The sequence below is a fragment of the Azolla caroliniana genome, unplaced genomic scaffold (genome assembly GCF_043228905.1).
Source record: "Azolla caroliniana isolate FFs.n. ecotype wild unplaced genomic scaffold, voAzoCaro1.0.p SCAF_1, whole genome shotgun sequence".
In the NCBI taxonomy this organism is placed as follows: domain Eukaryota; kingdom Viridiplantae; phylum Streptophyta; class Polypodiopsida; order Salviniales; family Salviniaceae; genus Azolla; species Azolla caroliniana.
In genome coordinates, this window is record NW_028230436.1 from 3,632,809 (window position 1) to 3,647,522 (window position 14,714).

The 14,714-nt window shown below is 37.6% G+C and overlaps 1 protein-coding gene across 4 annotated transcripts; it reads right to left on the reverse strand.

Moving 5' to 3' along the window:
- Positions 1 to 10,124: 10,124 nt before the first annotated feature.
- Positions 10,125 to 14,714, reverse strand: LOC147868392 (magnesium transporter MRS2-1-like). Of its 4 annotated transcripts, none has more exons than XM_087318652.1 (6): positions 14,287 to 14,714; positions 11,974 to 12,680; positions 11,760 to 11,888; positions 11,377 to 11,697; positions 11,247 to 11,294; positions 10,125 to 10,909 (listed from the first exon to the last, which is right to left on the reverse strand). In XM_087318652.1, the coding sequence occupies exons 2-6, from the start codon at positions 12,628 to 12,630 to the stop codon at positions 10,679 to 10,681; spliced, it is 1,386 nt and encodes a 461-aa protein (XP_087174778.1). In that variant the 5' UTR covers positions 12,631 to 12,680; positions 14,287 to 14,714; the 3' UTR covers positions 10,125 to 10,678. The 4 variants fall into 4 exon arrangements, with proteins under 4 accessions (XP_087174778.1, XP_087174784.1, XP_087174780.1 ...); XM_087318658.1 differs by having other exon boundaries at positions 11,974 to 12,685; XM_087318654.1 differs by having other exon boundaries at positions 14,275 to 14,714.

Genomic DNA, 14,714 nt, shown 5'->3' on the forward strand with positions numbered 1-14,714 from the left:
TACATAGATATGGACACATTAGAGAGAGAGAGAGACAGAGATAGAAAGAGAGAACCTATATGGATTTAGCTCAGTTGGTAAGGTTGCCCAATGGAGATCATGAGGTCATGGGTTCAACCCTACATTCTACATTGGCATCTATTTATCTAGTGAATTGAAAGAGATATCTATAGGTAGAAGTATCTAATAGAGAGGTGAGACAACAGGTGGGTTTCGAACCCAAGACAATTGTGCTTGTTTGGTGTAACAGCTTACCATTAAAGTAAGGTGCTTACAAAAAAAAAAGGAAGAGAGCCCCTTGTTCTTTGACTTGAAAAAAGAAATGGAAGAAGAAGAAAAACATTCCAAGCATTTGGAGTGTTGTGGTGGTGTGTGTGGGCCTTATCTAAATGTGAAGAGAGTTTTTGTCTCATGATCTTGTATTACATAACCAATCACAAATTGATGGGCATTAGAACTATTACATTTATATGTATGTACATATATATGGTTCAGTTGTCCAATATGTGTGTGATGGCACAAGTACTACATAACTCTCTTGTGGTTATATTAATCTTCTTGGTCCAATGTGTGGTTCAGTTTTCCAATGTGTGTGATGGCACAAGTACTGGGTGCATGTGTGTGCTTTATGTGTTGCAACAAAGTTAACGTAAAGGCTATTCCATGCCTACAACATAGATATTATTGGAGAGTAGTTGCAATCTAATAAGAATGTAAGTGGTAGAGTGACTCTATCTAAAGCACCACCCTTTGTATCATCCCCCTTTTGTTAATGTAGATATTTGTCTTTGGTGTATAAATTGTTCCTATCTATCTCTCTCATCATATATGTATGTATATTTATATATATGGAATAAGAACATGTAGCCCATGTGTATCTTATGTGTTGGAGCTTGACATTGTCATTAATGAGAACAAATTGTTTGTTGTGTTCACTCGAGAGTCAATCAAATCTTTATAATGAGGCTAAAAACAAGTGCGGGTGGAAGAGAACCACTACATGTCTTGAGAAGATCAAAAGAAGAATGAAAAGAACAAGAGAGAAGAAATAATTGCCCAATATAATGAGAAGATTAACCTCACCAACTTTGCGATTTGGAAATTTAAGATGACACGATACCTTCATGAACAAGGGTATTAGTGCAATATCAATGGTGCCCATACCAACTATGTGGGTTGGAAATATGTGTTGTTCTTCGTATGTATAGCCTTACATTGTGTGTTTATGATCACATGCTATCATATAATCAAGGTGTGATTACGTCAACAGAGGGATGGGGACCAAATCTTTTGAAGATGTTCTCCATGAAGACAAATGCTCACAATTTTCAACTCCAAAGGGAGTTACTTGCATCAAAGAGGTTTGTTGATCAATGATTATACTTTTAAAAATCCTATGTGATTCTCTTCCCTCCATCAACTAGGGATAAAAAAGAAAGAAAAGATAAAAAAATATCCCCTCCTAGATTTTTATCATGAGAGATGTCATTACCGGTCGCACTAAATACTCACTATGCTCTCTTTATCGAAAATATGAAAGGCTAGTTTCTTTATGTGTCGACAAAAAATTGAAGCATCTTCCCCTTTCCCCATAGTTTTTAACCTTGAAAACCATTTGGTTGTTTTCCTTTATTGTATATGTCTACACATTCCACCTTTGGACTCGCCACATCACGACAACAAAAGACACGACGATTCTCCATCATCACATTATCATCACAAGAGACAACGTGCACCCGTTTCTTTGACCCATTTCAAAAAGAACTACAACTGAAGAAACAAGCAACTTGGGTTAGAAAGCCAAATGCTCTACTCAAACTCGAACATGGTTGGTTGAGAGGAAGAGGTTCCCTTCAAGGAGTGGAATGGTGTACTCGCAATGAGGACTTCAAATTTGAAGAGTGATGCGAGAATGGAAGAGGAAACTCTTTACAAAGGGGTGGTTTAAATGGAATGTGCATATTGTGGTGAATCTGATCAATTGGAGGTTGATTGTTAGAAGAAGAGTGATGTTGACAACAATCAACAATTGCCAACTAATGCCAACTTTTCTGACACTTACGCGAACACTCACAAGCTTGACAATGAATCGTTTTCGACTTAGGGGCATCTAGTAACACATGTCACATGTCACATGATGGATGGTGGATGATACGTGCCACGTGACATATAGTGAGGCAAAAGGAGTGGCAGAAATGATCATATATCCTTCCGTGTGTTACGAACATAGTGAAAACCAAGATAGAATGGATAGAAAAGAAGATCACATTCTAATTAAATTAACAAAAAGATTAACAATACAAGAATATGTTGAAGATGTTGTTGAACCAAAAAACAATGACTAAAGCACCTACATATATAGTGTAGTGTGCTTGGACCCATGCATGATTGCCATCTTGCATTCGTGCAAGCATGCCATTACTGATCATGCATTAGCTTGTGTGAGGTGTCGACATCTTTTCACATTACTATATATAATAGTTAAGACTATTTAAAACAACAATGTATATAACACGTGTAAAACTTTAACTAAGACTTCCAAGTCCTCCTATGAGCTTCTTGTGATATGTGTGTGTGTGTTTTATTTCGTGTAGATGTTCACAACACCATCAAAACATCATTTAACATAAAAAAGTTAACGACATAGCCCAAGTCCCAACCACTTTTTCTTTTACAAAATGCAATATTCCTCTAACCAGTTGCAGATGATGTCATAGGGATGGGTTCTAACTATAAGTTAGATATTTAAGTGTAAGAGAGTTTACACACTTTGTGAGTTGCTATAACATAAATTACACCTTGGCCCAATAGTTTTCCTATGTGAGGTTCTTTGAGATGGTTCAAGATGTTTGGTTAGAACTCGTTGTAGTCTCATTGTATGTACAATTGGCCTCTCAATATATATCATTAGACTCTTTTGGATGAGATTGGACAATACGCATATGCTTTGTAATAGAGAAATTGATGTGCAATTGCTCATTGCCCCTCTGTATTGGTAATTGTATGCTGAGATATCAAGCTCAACTAGGTTTAGTTATTTGGTCAATCATGTAACTTAGCAGTTACATAAATAGAATCTAGTTAGTGTGTTAACTTTAAACCCTTCAATTGGACCTTGTACTTAAGTGAGATACATTCTAGATCCTTCACTCCCAAGTACATTTAATATAGGACTTACATCCTTGTACCTATATTCTCTTCACTCATGTACACCCTTGGACATGAGATGTAACTCTCTCTCTCTCTCTCTCTCTCTCTCTCTCTCTCTCTCTCTCTCTCTCTCTCTTACACACACACACACACACAAATTTGGATGGTGGTTGAGGACGAGGTCGCGGCGGCAAAAGACGTCGATTCAGCCTATCTCACGAAGGGAACTCAAACCTTAGGCGAGAAACAAAAACACTCGAGGAACCTTCGGAAAAAGAGGGAGCTTATACCGAACAAGGTTGGAAAACAAGGCCCGTTACTTGCAACTATTGTGGGAAAGTTGTCCACCGCAAACATGAGTGCGAAAAGAAGGAGAGTGAGTCAATGTCTACAAGCCGGCAACTCACCAATTATGCCACCAACTCCGAATACGATACGATGACTATGGTGGATTGTTCATAATAAGACATAGAGCGAACTCTATGTCGGCATCTGACTCCATTGACACCTCCAATTCAAAAGACATGTGGTTCGTCGACTCCGACGCTTCAAATCATATGACGTCACACCAAGAATGGTTTCGTGACTTAAGAAGTACGCATCGACCAAGCTACGTAGAGGCGAGAGACGACACCACACATCCCATTCGGCACATTGGCAATGTTCCATTCGGCAAAAACTGTAAAAACAATTGCATCAAGAATGTATTGCACGTCCTTACAATAACAAAGAATTTGGTCTCGATCGATCGAATCGTGGAGAAAGGCATGCAAGTCCGTTTCAACAATGGAGGATGCTTTATACGAAACAATGGCTGACTCATCGCCAGAGGATGCAAAGAAGGCCGAATGTTTATTCTCAATTACAACAAGGTGAGATCGTCCATGTATGTCAAAGGTCTGAAGGCGGGGAAAAATATTGAATTGCGGTACAAAAGAATCGGCCACATCAACCTCAAACGGCTGCGAGCTATGTAGTCAAAGCGAGTCGTCATCAGACTTCCAACATTTGAGTCGAAACAAGTCAACCGAGTGTGCGAAGCATGTCAACTCGGCAAACAACACCAAGTTCCCTTTTCAAAGGAGACCTACGTAAGCAAAGGCCTCCTCGACGCGATCCACTCAAATGTATGGTGTTTGGGCTAGCTACTAATGTAAGCATAAGATAAGGATATAATAGATATAAAATAAGAAAGGAGAGAGAGAAAGAAGGGTGTTGATGCACCCAACCACCCCTGAGTAAAGGGATCGAGACGGACTCGAGCCTCGATCGGTGTCCCATACCACCGTCGTGGCGTCGAGTTGTACCTGGTGTTAGCGCGCTCGCTACAAGAGTTGAACCACCTCAATGGCGGAGTCTCGATGTAGCCGATAATGTGTCAAATGAGGGTAGCTAAGCCTCATATTTATATAGCCAGACCTAAGGCCCCCAGGCAAGTTCACACTTGGCCTACTAGCTTGTCCCAATCCCAAGGATTAAAAGTAATTGTTTCCTTGTTTACACTCTCATTTAACCCTCACACATTATCCACGTGTATAGAATACTACGGTAAAACTTAACATAGGATATGGTCATATGCCCGTAACATATGGGGACCGGCTCAAACGCCAACGATCGGAGGATGTCTTTATGGCTTCACCTTTAATCGACGAGTACTCGCACTACGCATGGATCTTCCTGATGAAGAAGAAGAATGAAGTGTTCTCACACTTCTAACTGGTTGGCATGTTCGATGCCTACCATCGAATGGAGGAAAGGGGTTACTTCTCCGATGAATTCATCTCCTATCTCCAAGGTGAGGGAATAAGGAGAGAATTTTCATGCCGACACACGCCCCAACAAAATGGAGTAGCCGAAAGGAAGAATCGGCATAATACTCGAGGTAGTACGTGCGATGTTGCATGAGAAGCACATGTCGAACTTCTATTGGGCCTACGCGGCATTCACAATCGTGTATCTTATGAATCCGTGCACCATTAATGGAGTGTATGAGCTAACTCCATACGAGATCTTTGTTAAAAGGAAGCTAATCCGTTCACACCTCAAAGTGTTCAGAAGTATTGGCAACGTATATACACATCCCAAACGAAAAACATTAGAAGTCGGACCCGAAGTCAAAGAAATATATACTCGTAGGATACTCATCCGAGCAAAAGGGATACAAGTGCTTCAACCCTTTGACATGAGCGGTTTGGGTAAGTCAAGACGTGGAATTGGACGAATTGACATCATGGTATGAGCCCGATTCGGCTCCATCTAAACTAACTGAGGAAGAGTTGGACGTCAACTCGAATGATGACATTTGGCCAAGCTCAACCATGATGAGCGGAGCACAAGAGCCTCCAAGCACTGAAAGCATATCTTGACCATGGGTCGGATCAGACAAAGGCAAAGGTAAGATGCCTGAATATGAAGTCGACGACCTCGACGAAAGTGATTCGTATGTGTCAGCTCACTCACTAGACAGTGAGTTTAGAGTGCCCATTATGCGGACACCTGGATTAATTAAAGAAGGCGCTCAAGTCGGTAAACGAAAAACTCTAACGCTCATCTCAAGAGAAGAACTCGGTCACTCGACTTGGCTACAACAAGTATATGGCCCATCATTATACCTTCATGATAAAGGTTGCAGCTAAACAAGAGCCCGAAAGCTTTACGAAAGCGGCTCATAACCCCCCATGGATGAAGAGATGCAAGCACTCGACCTTCGATCATTTAACACTACAAGCCTTCGTCACAGGCTTGAGGGGGAGGAACCGAAACTGCCGCGAAAAGGCCGAAGAAAGTCAGAAGCTAAACAGGAGCCAACATGAGCCGGAAGCTGGACGAAAGTCGACAACGCCGATAGTCGAACCAGACGTTGGACTCCTCACACTTGAGCTTGAGAGGGTGTGTTGAGATATGAAGCTCAATTAGGTTTAGTTATTTGGTCAATTATGTAACACATTAGTTACATAAATAGAATCTAGTTAGTGTGTTGACTTTAAACCCTTAAATAAGACCTTGTACTTAAGTGAGATACATTCTAGATCCTCCACTCCCAAGTACATTTAATATAGGACTTACATCCTTGTACGGTGTACCTATATTCTCCTCACACATGTGCACCCTTGGACATGAGATGTATATATACCTCATTGTGGGTATTTTTTAACTTCATGATTATTAATATAGAGAAAGGTTATCTAGTTACACTCTTGTTAATATCCCCCATTTGTCTTATTGTTTATAAGTCTCTCTCTCTCTCTCTCTCTCTCTCTCTCTCTCTCTCTCTCTCTCTCTCTCACACACACACACACACACAAAATAATCTTCCGTTGCTTAATTACATACGTGATTAACTACTCACATTATTAGATACTAATTAACCCTTAGTTAATTACCTAATTATTAACATTGTAAAACTACTTAGGAACAACATTTCATTTTGATGTTTACTGGAGATGAAAGCTAAGGAAAAATCACAGCTACCACTTATGGAAGGTGGGATGAAGCAACCTAAACTTTATTACATTGGAACTCTATTACATCTCCTATTACCATTACCCTTCCATTGTCTTCACTTACATTTCAACTTCAGAAGTACTTTGCCCTTTTTTATAGTCTTGCAAATGGATTGGCAAACCATTTGTGATAAGTTCATGTTTAAGTCTTCGGTCTCTTTGCATTAGATGGCACATTCACAATACACAGACAATCAGTCAACCTATGCTCGATCCTTATTATGGTTGACTGGACATTTAGTGGTACATATGCCTTTTCTAATTGCTTTTAGTTTCATTAGATGATATGTTTGTGTAAATTTCCCACGTTTGATATGAGGACAACTAAGAACAAATGTGTGTTGTACTATTAAAAAGGTGTATTCATGAGTTCTGTCATAGCTTTACAAGATACTCATTAGATGTCTTGGTCATGGCACATCAATTTCTCGATGAATGATGTTATACTCTTTTGAGTCAGAGTTCTAACCAAGTTAATACACATGTGTGCTTACATGTCACATCATATCACGGTCTTTATAATGTATTTATGGTAATAAACTATTTTATTACAACATCTTCTACATATGGTCATAAGTATCACTAAAATATGGATATACCCACCACACTTGAAACCATGTTTTAATGAAAAAACCATTCTTCACAAAATCATGAAATTTTTCTTGAAACAATCTATAACAATAATAATAAATGTAATGTCTGAATTGCATTATTTTTATTTCGTTAAGAGAAGAATTCTCAACAAAGCATATTTTGTTTGAATATGTGGGTCTATCAGCCATAGAGGACATGTAGTAGTGACCATGGATATTTGCTTAATAATGTAATGTACTATTTATTCTCTACATTTCCTATATATAAACAAAATGTAATCATAGTGTTGTTTCATAAATACATTGATTATCACATTAACAAGTGAAGAATGAAAATTTGCATTATCCTTTAAAAGGTATTTATGTTAACTAAAGAAAATGAATGAATGATCTAGATTCTAGACTATCTCGTAAGGGACATACAAATTGAACACATCTCAAATTCAATGTTTTAAAAATTGTTACTTATTTAAGATGTGGTACAATTGTGTCAGTTGGATGAGATGTCAAATTCATTTTCTCCATGAAATGTCGTGGTTGGCAAACTATGTAGCTAAGGTCAAGCCCATGATGGTCAAGTAGATTAATCTTCCCATGAGGAATTGATAATATGTTGGTTGCAAATCATGAATTGGTAGTCCTTTCACATTGTTTGTTTTTTATCAAGCATAGTTGTGATGGGCTTGCAACCCTTCAAGTAAAATTTAAACAAAATGTGGTTGAAGATGGTGGTTCCTTCAAAAATAGGTGGTTGTATATATACACAATTACCATGAGTTTGAGTATGAGCCATCATGCTCCATGACGAAGATAGTGGTAACCTTACCATGTGATGATCACAAAGAGTCGGTAAGGCCCTATGTTATTATATTAAGATTTCAATCTCCTCTTTAGCTCTTATGATCAATGTATCCACACTCAATCAATAAAGGTTCCACCATTAAGTATACATGCTCATGTAAGAAATGTCCCCATATATTGCTCCTATTTTGATCAATGTCACCATGAATGCAATTTCAAATTCCATAAACCCTAAACCATAAAGTAAAAACTACTTTCACATTCCATAAACCCTAAACCATAAAGTAAAAACTACTTTCACATTCCATAAACCCTAAACCATAAAGTAAAAACTACTTTCACATTCCATAAACCCTAAACCATAAAGTAAAAACTACTTTCACATTCCATAAACCCTAAACCATAAAGTAAAAACTACTGTCACTTTCCACGACCTGCATTATCAAAACTTTAGTTTGTTAGACCCAAAACAAGATTTAGAAATCCTCTTTCATATTCAAAACCACTTTTAATCAAGCAAAACATGAATTTTTTATAGTAACTACACACTTTTCACTTTCCACAACCCAAAAAAATAAAGTAGGAATATGGTGGGATATTTAAAATGACTTTGTTTAAGTCAAGTAAAGTGGTAGAAACCTTCTATATCTTCTAATGTTTGATTGAAATATAAGCCATTTACACAATCAAAAAAGTGATTCCTTATCAAATCTAACTAGAAAATGGAGAGATAACCATCATGTATCTTAAACATGTGGCCTATTACATGTACTTCTAGTAGTTAAATCACAATGTATAGTAGAAGATAATAAATTATAAGGCTCTTACCGATGCATACAATTTTGCACACATACACAACCATACATTGGTCTCTTAAACTATGCAAGAAATTTTCCATACATAAAATACTCACACAAAACGGATACATAGACACCCAACTTATCCCAATTATAATAGGATTCTAGGAATATAGATCAACATGCATGCATGATACATCATATGAGAGGAAGACATAATGGTTAGTATCATGTCTCCTATACATATTCAAAAGATAATGATACATTATTCCACACATTATGGGTTGGTGTTAATATGTTTGTCATGTATTTAACAAGGCTTTGCATTCTTGAAGAGACTTTGGATGTATCAAATTTATTGATGGTGGATATTGTAATGTGTAATATCCAAGAAACAATATTCATGAGTGATGTAATAATACACAATATAATAAACTTTATGATACATCTTCATCATGATTGTTAACATGCTGATGTCATTACTTTGGCTCACAAATTTGAACCTACGACTTTTGTTGCTACATGTAAGCTTTAACACTCTCCATCATGTTAAATATTAGGATTTAAATTTTGGGTTATGGTCAATTATCATGCTCTCATTTTAAGTTTGGGTGATCAAAATCATTTGCATGAATTTGCATTACCATTTTTCCACTCCAGTTTCCTGCCTGAGGTTGTGTGCATGTGTAGCTTTTACATTTGCATCATAGGAACTACAAAATGACTAGGACCACAATGAAATTCAACATGACAAGTGTTCGTACATATTTAAAAGATCACATGTAGCCAAACTCATTATTGGTAGTGCTTGAAGAATCACAATTCATGATTACATATCTACTCCAGAAAATCGTGGCAGTTTTCAATATAATTTAAAAAATGTTCACCCTGATCAATTTCTCACTGCTTTGATTTGCCATGGTTTTATTCTTTTTCATTGATGCAACTTTAACAATCATGGGGGACATGCAGCTTGGACACATGATTATGTGACTTTAAGCAATGTTATATACTATTTCACAAAATAGTTCTACAATAAAATCAACCCACTGTCCTCACTTGAGGCAGTTCAAACAGTCTCCAAGGGAATTAAAATATCTACTAGCAGAAAATAGACCCAAGTGCATTGATTTGAGCTCAAGCATTAGGCATGAAGTAAAATACTGTATGTTTGACAATAATGAATACAAGTACAAACTCAACAGCCATGGATTTCTAATATTCACGTTCAAAATATACATTCAGGATTATCAAGATATACCTTTACATATACAGCTCAGAGACTGAGGATTTATAATATTTATTGTTCAACGATCATACAGAATTATTAACATTTACCTTACAAGTAATGGTTTTGGCATCCCACCAGTTTTTTCCATGTAATGAATTTAGAACAGCATATTTACACTTCAAGTTCTTTCCAGAGAAAGGGGGTGACGAGTAATACAATGTCAGCGTTGTTCTGGAAGACACCTCCGATTGTTTGACAAAAATAATAGCCGCTTATCCAGAGAAGGAATTTCATGCTGCTCCAGATTAAGAATTCCATGCTGATAAGTTTTGCATTCAGGTCAAGGGTTCCTACGAGAGCCTCTTTCATTCTCCATACAAAGCTAGTAGAGATAAAGCAAACTTCTGGGCAAAAAGGGCTTTCTACTTGAATCAAAATTTATTTCAGTGATGAGAAAAATGAAAAATTATTTCAGGAGCGGATTCCGGTAACTTCAGACTATTGACTCTTCACAAAGCTTTATTGACATGAGACCTGAACAGAACAGGTTGAGCACTCACAAGAATTCGGTGATCATGGAGTGTTAAATTCCCTCAAATCCCCCTACATTGTCATGAGACCTCTTCTCTTAAAGTACCATATGAAAGAGCAAAAAATAAGAAGCCCTGTGAGACCTGAAATTATTAGAACCCACTTAAACGCTCCAGGTTCATCAAAGAGTTCAATAGGAATATTCATTCCAAAGATTCCTGCCACAACTCCAAAAATTGCAACCACAAAAGTTGCCACCGTCAAAAGCAATTCAAATTGTATAAGCTGGTTCCTAACATTATCCTGCAAACAGAAATGATATCTCAGAAGTATTATTCTTAAAAGCTTTTGATCCCACCAGTTGTGGTATACTAACCAAAATAACTGATAGACACCCAACGTTACTTCAGGTTATATTATTAATCTAGACTTTTGTAGGTGTAAGTAAACACTAAAAAGCTCTATTCTTACGGAAAAAAGTTCCTTAGGGTTCCATGTCTATCCTCTATCAGCTACTCATCGATATGCAATTTTACTTCAAAAAAGTGGTCAAGAAATGTGGAAGAATACCCTCAGGTTGAATTGCAGAACCATTCTTGAACATTTAGAACGAATCAATCAGTGGAACAAATACACATACCAATTGGATATTGATGAAATCCTCGGTATCATCAATATATTCTTTCAACTGCAAAAAGGTGGAAAATAACTATAACAATATGCATCAACATGCAATGGAGAGATAGCGCTATGTGAAAACATAAACATACTGAAGTAAGCTTATTGAGTATGGCATCTATGACAACAAAGTAAGCTTCCAAGAGCATCTCCAACTCTTGAATGTCACTATCCTCTTCCGAAACTCTTGAGCTGCTATGACGACTCACTGCTATACTAAGGTTTTTCTCCAATTTTCGAGATTCTGGAGGAGAGCAGACTGGTGAGACTGGTGCTGATATAGAACCTCCTGCATAAAGTGTTGCATTTTGATCTTTATAAAAATAATTTTCCATTTTTTCCTTCTTCTCAGTAAGATACATTTCAGCCATGTCTCCATCATCGTCCATTAGTTGCTCTATCTCATCTCTAACCTGTGGTAGATCAGGATTATCAAGATATTTCATGTAGATAATTGAAAAAACAAATCAAATACCTTTTGAACACGGTGAGTCAAAGCAAGAAGCCTGCTCTTGAGTCTCCGGACACGCTCTAAATTTAAAGTGCTAATCTTTGATGTAAGCTCATCAAGAACTGGATATGCTTCCACCTCTAATTCTGTAGCCTATTTAAACATGAAACATTTGACCATCCTTCCCTGTTCATCCATAAAATCATGCGCTCTGAGTTTGAAAAGGCTTGTAACTTACCTGAGTATCCAAAAAAGTGCATGCTGCTTCCAAAGCAACCTCCATAGCCAGAAATTCGAAAGGCATATACTCTGCAAATGAGCCTCTAGATGATTGAGATTCTCCTGCCATTTCATGATGGGGACCATCTGATGTCAAGACACGGTTTTTCACTATATTGCTCTCCTTCCTCTCTGAAGAAGACAAACTATCTGCAAGAGCTCCAAAGGATGGCCGCTTAATAAAATCATTTTTCAGTGCCAGCCTCCTTTGTAGCTCGGCGACATATTGTAACACATAGCTGTCAAGAGAATTGAGAAGTAAAACCTCATCTGCCGTTATTATGCACCTCATTTGTTCTAAATTCACAACAATAGCTTTCTCTCTGCCTAAAATCGTGGATGGATACACAAACAAGGGATCAAGAAGACGAAGATCACGAGCAGGAAGATCGCATCGTCTCATGATGGTTAGCTTGTCTACCTCCATTACTTGTGAGGCTCCTTCTTTGTCGATCCTGATCCATGAACGTATTCCCTGTCCTCTCTTTTTTAGATTTGAAAGATCCATGCCTTGAAAAAACGGTCGTGAAGAGAGAGGACTTCGTCGAAGCTGATCTTGGAGCACAGGAGGACGGGGAGGTAGTAGTCTTGTTTTCTGGTCTGCCATCGTAGGCATGCAGTCACTATACTTGAGTAGCTGATTCAATCAATCAATCCTTTGGAAACCTGAACTTTTTTAGGAGGAGCACAAGTTAAACAAATAATGACAATGGTGTCGAACACAATTGTTCCATGAAAAAATTGATGGAAAAAATCGTAATGGTCGAGCCAAACTGTAAGAAGCTAATTAATGGAAAAGGTTCGCATGGATTCAAACAAGAGGACATTGAGAAATCCATCATAAAGGTTGAGGCAATTGATAAGAAACTAACCACTTGTAAGGGGTCAGGTGATGTACAGAATCAAAAGAAGATAGAAGCATCATGTTCGCAACGAATCAAAAGTGGAGGTATGGATCACATGATGTGAAGTATCAAAAGTAGATGGAAACCACTGTCCTAATCATCATGGTAATTATTTTCAATAATCACCAAATGAGCCCAAGACTATATAAAGAATCAGATAAGGTTCTAGTTTCCTGAAAGGTGAGAACTTAGAGGATAATATCACTCTTGTACATTCAGCCAGTAAAGGAAATATGCAGAAAGAAAAACGGAAATTATATAATGATATGAGAGAAATTTTATACTAGGAAACATTTATGAAGACAAAAAACCAATAATCCTGAAGTCATCCACTATGACTCCAAACATATCAGAAAGTACATGGCCTTTTGACTGAGAAGTTCATACGTCCTTTCAATTCCAATGCCACAGCAGAAACAAACCTACATGATGTAATGAGGGAAAATGGAAGTATTTGCAGTGTTTAGAAACTCAAAAGCAGCTTGTAAGAATTTGCAACGATGTGTCATAACTTCTTCTACTCCAAAAAGCAATTGTGAAGACCATGAAGGTGTAGGTCAATCACATATTCACATGCATCAATTTTGGCAGAACCTCTTCAAAAGATCATTATGGCATCTTGACTGAATTTCTTTGTATTCAGCACTGTTATTTTGATCCTAAGTCCTGTTTAGGGAACCTGAGGCATTTTGCCTGAATTTTGTGTCCAGTAAGAACTATTTTGATCCAAACAATAGATAAGCCATAGATGAATGTAATATATTTCAAACCTTGCTCAACGAAAGGGAAATGTTGCAATGATGCTTCGGAGGTTCAGCTCACAAAATGATCACAAGAAACTACAATGCAAACAACCACAAAGCATTGACAGCAGATAGCTAAAAGAAAAACATTGGCAATGTCTATAAGTTCATGCTTGAATATTCCTTGGAAGCATTTTGATTAGCGCAACCTTAAATCCTCTTTATTCTGAAAAAATCCACTATAAAAACAGTTCAACAGAAATATAATTCCAAATAAAAGACAAATATTTGTTTCTGTTGATTTTTCCTCTATATTCCGAGAATGCATAAAGATTCATTCCGATTGAACAGAATAAAGTTCCATTATCTCTTTCATTTCAAAAGAAACGTAAAGAGATAATATGTCTGTTTCGAATCAATAGATTGAGCGAGGAAGAGTATTCTGAGATATATTTTCGAATATTTGTTTCCATCCCGAAAAAAGAGCCGTTTCAATGCAGAAGAACATAAAAGATCGTTTCAATCCAGACGAATAGAGAGAAAAAGAACTTGATGTACATAAGAAGAGAATAAATTCATGATGATAAAGATGAAGAATAGAGAGACGTGTACCTTGCAACATACCAGGAGAGAAGAAATTCATGAACCGATGATGAAGACAAAAGCAGCGATCCCTTCAAATCATAGGCAGAACTCATGAGAAACACAGAAACGCGTACAAAGGGAGAGGCATCAAAACGGCAATGATTTGCTGGACTGAGTGCTAGTCATCGGAGGCTTCAACAACAGTGGAGTAGGATTTGAAGAAGGTGCGTAGACGGCGATGGAGGTGAGGAGGGGGAGGAGGAACTCTGAAAGTGAGGCGCATGACTACGTATACATCTTTTAGTTTAGTCTGATCAAAAGGCGACGATGGATGGAGAGGGGTGGGGGGGAGGAGGAGGAGGAGGTACCTTTGAGAAGGACCAGAAATGGTGAATTAGGGTTGTGAGAGATGGTGAATTAGGGTTCCTGAGGTCTTAACACAAACAGATATGTAAGAGAGGGAGGGG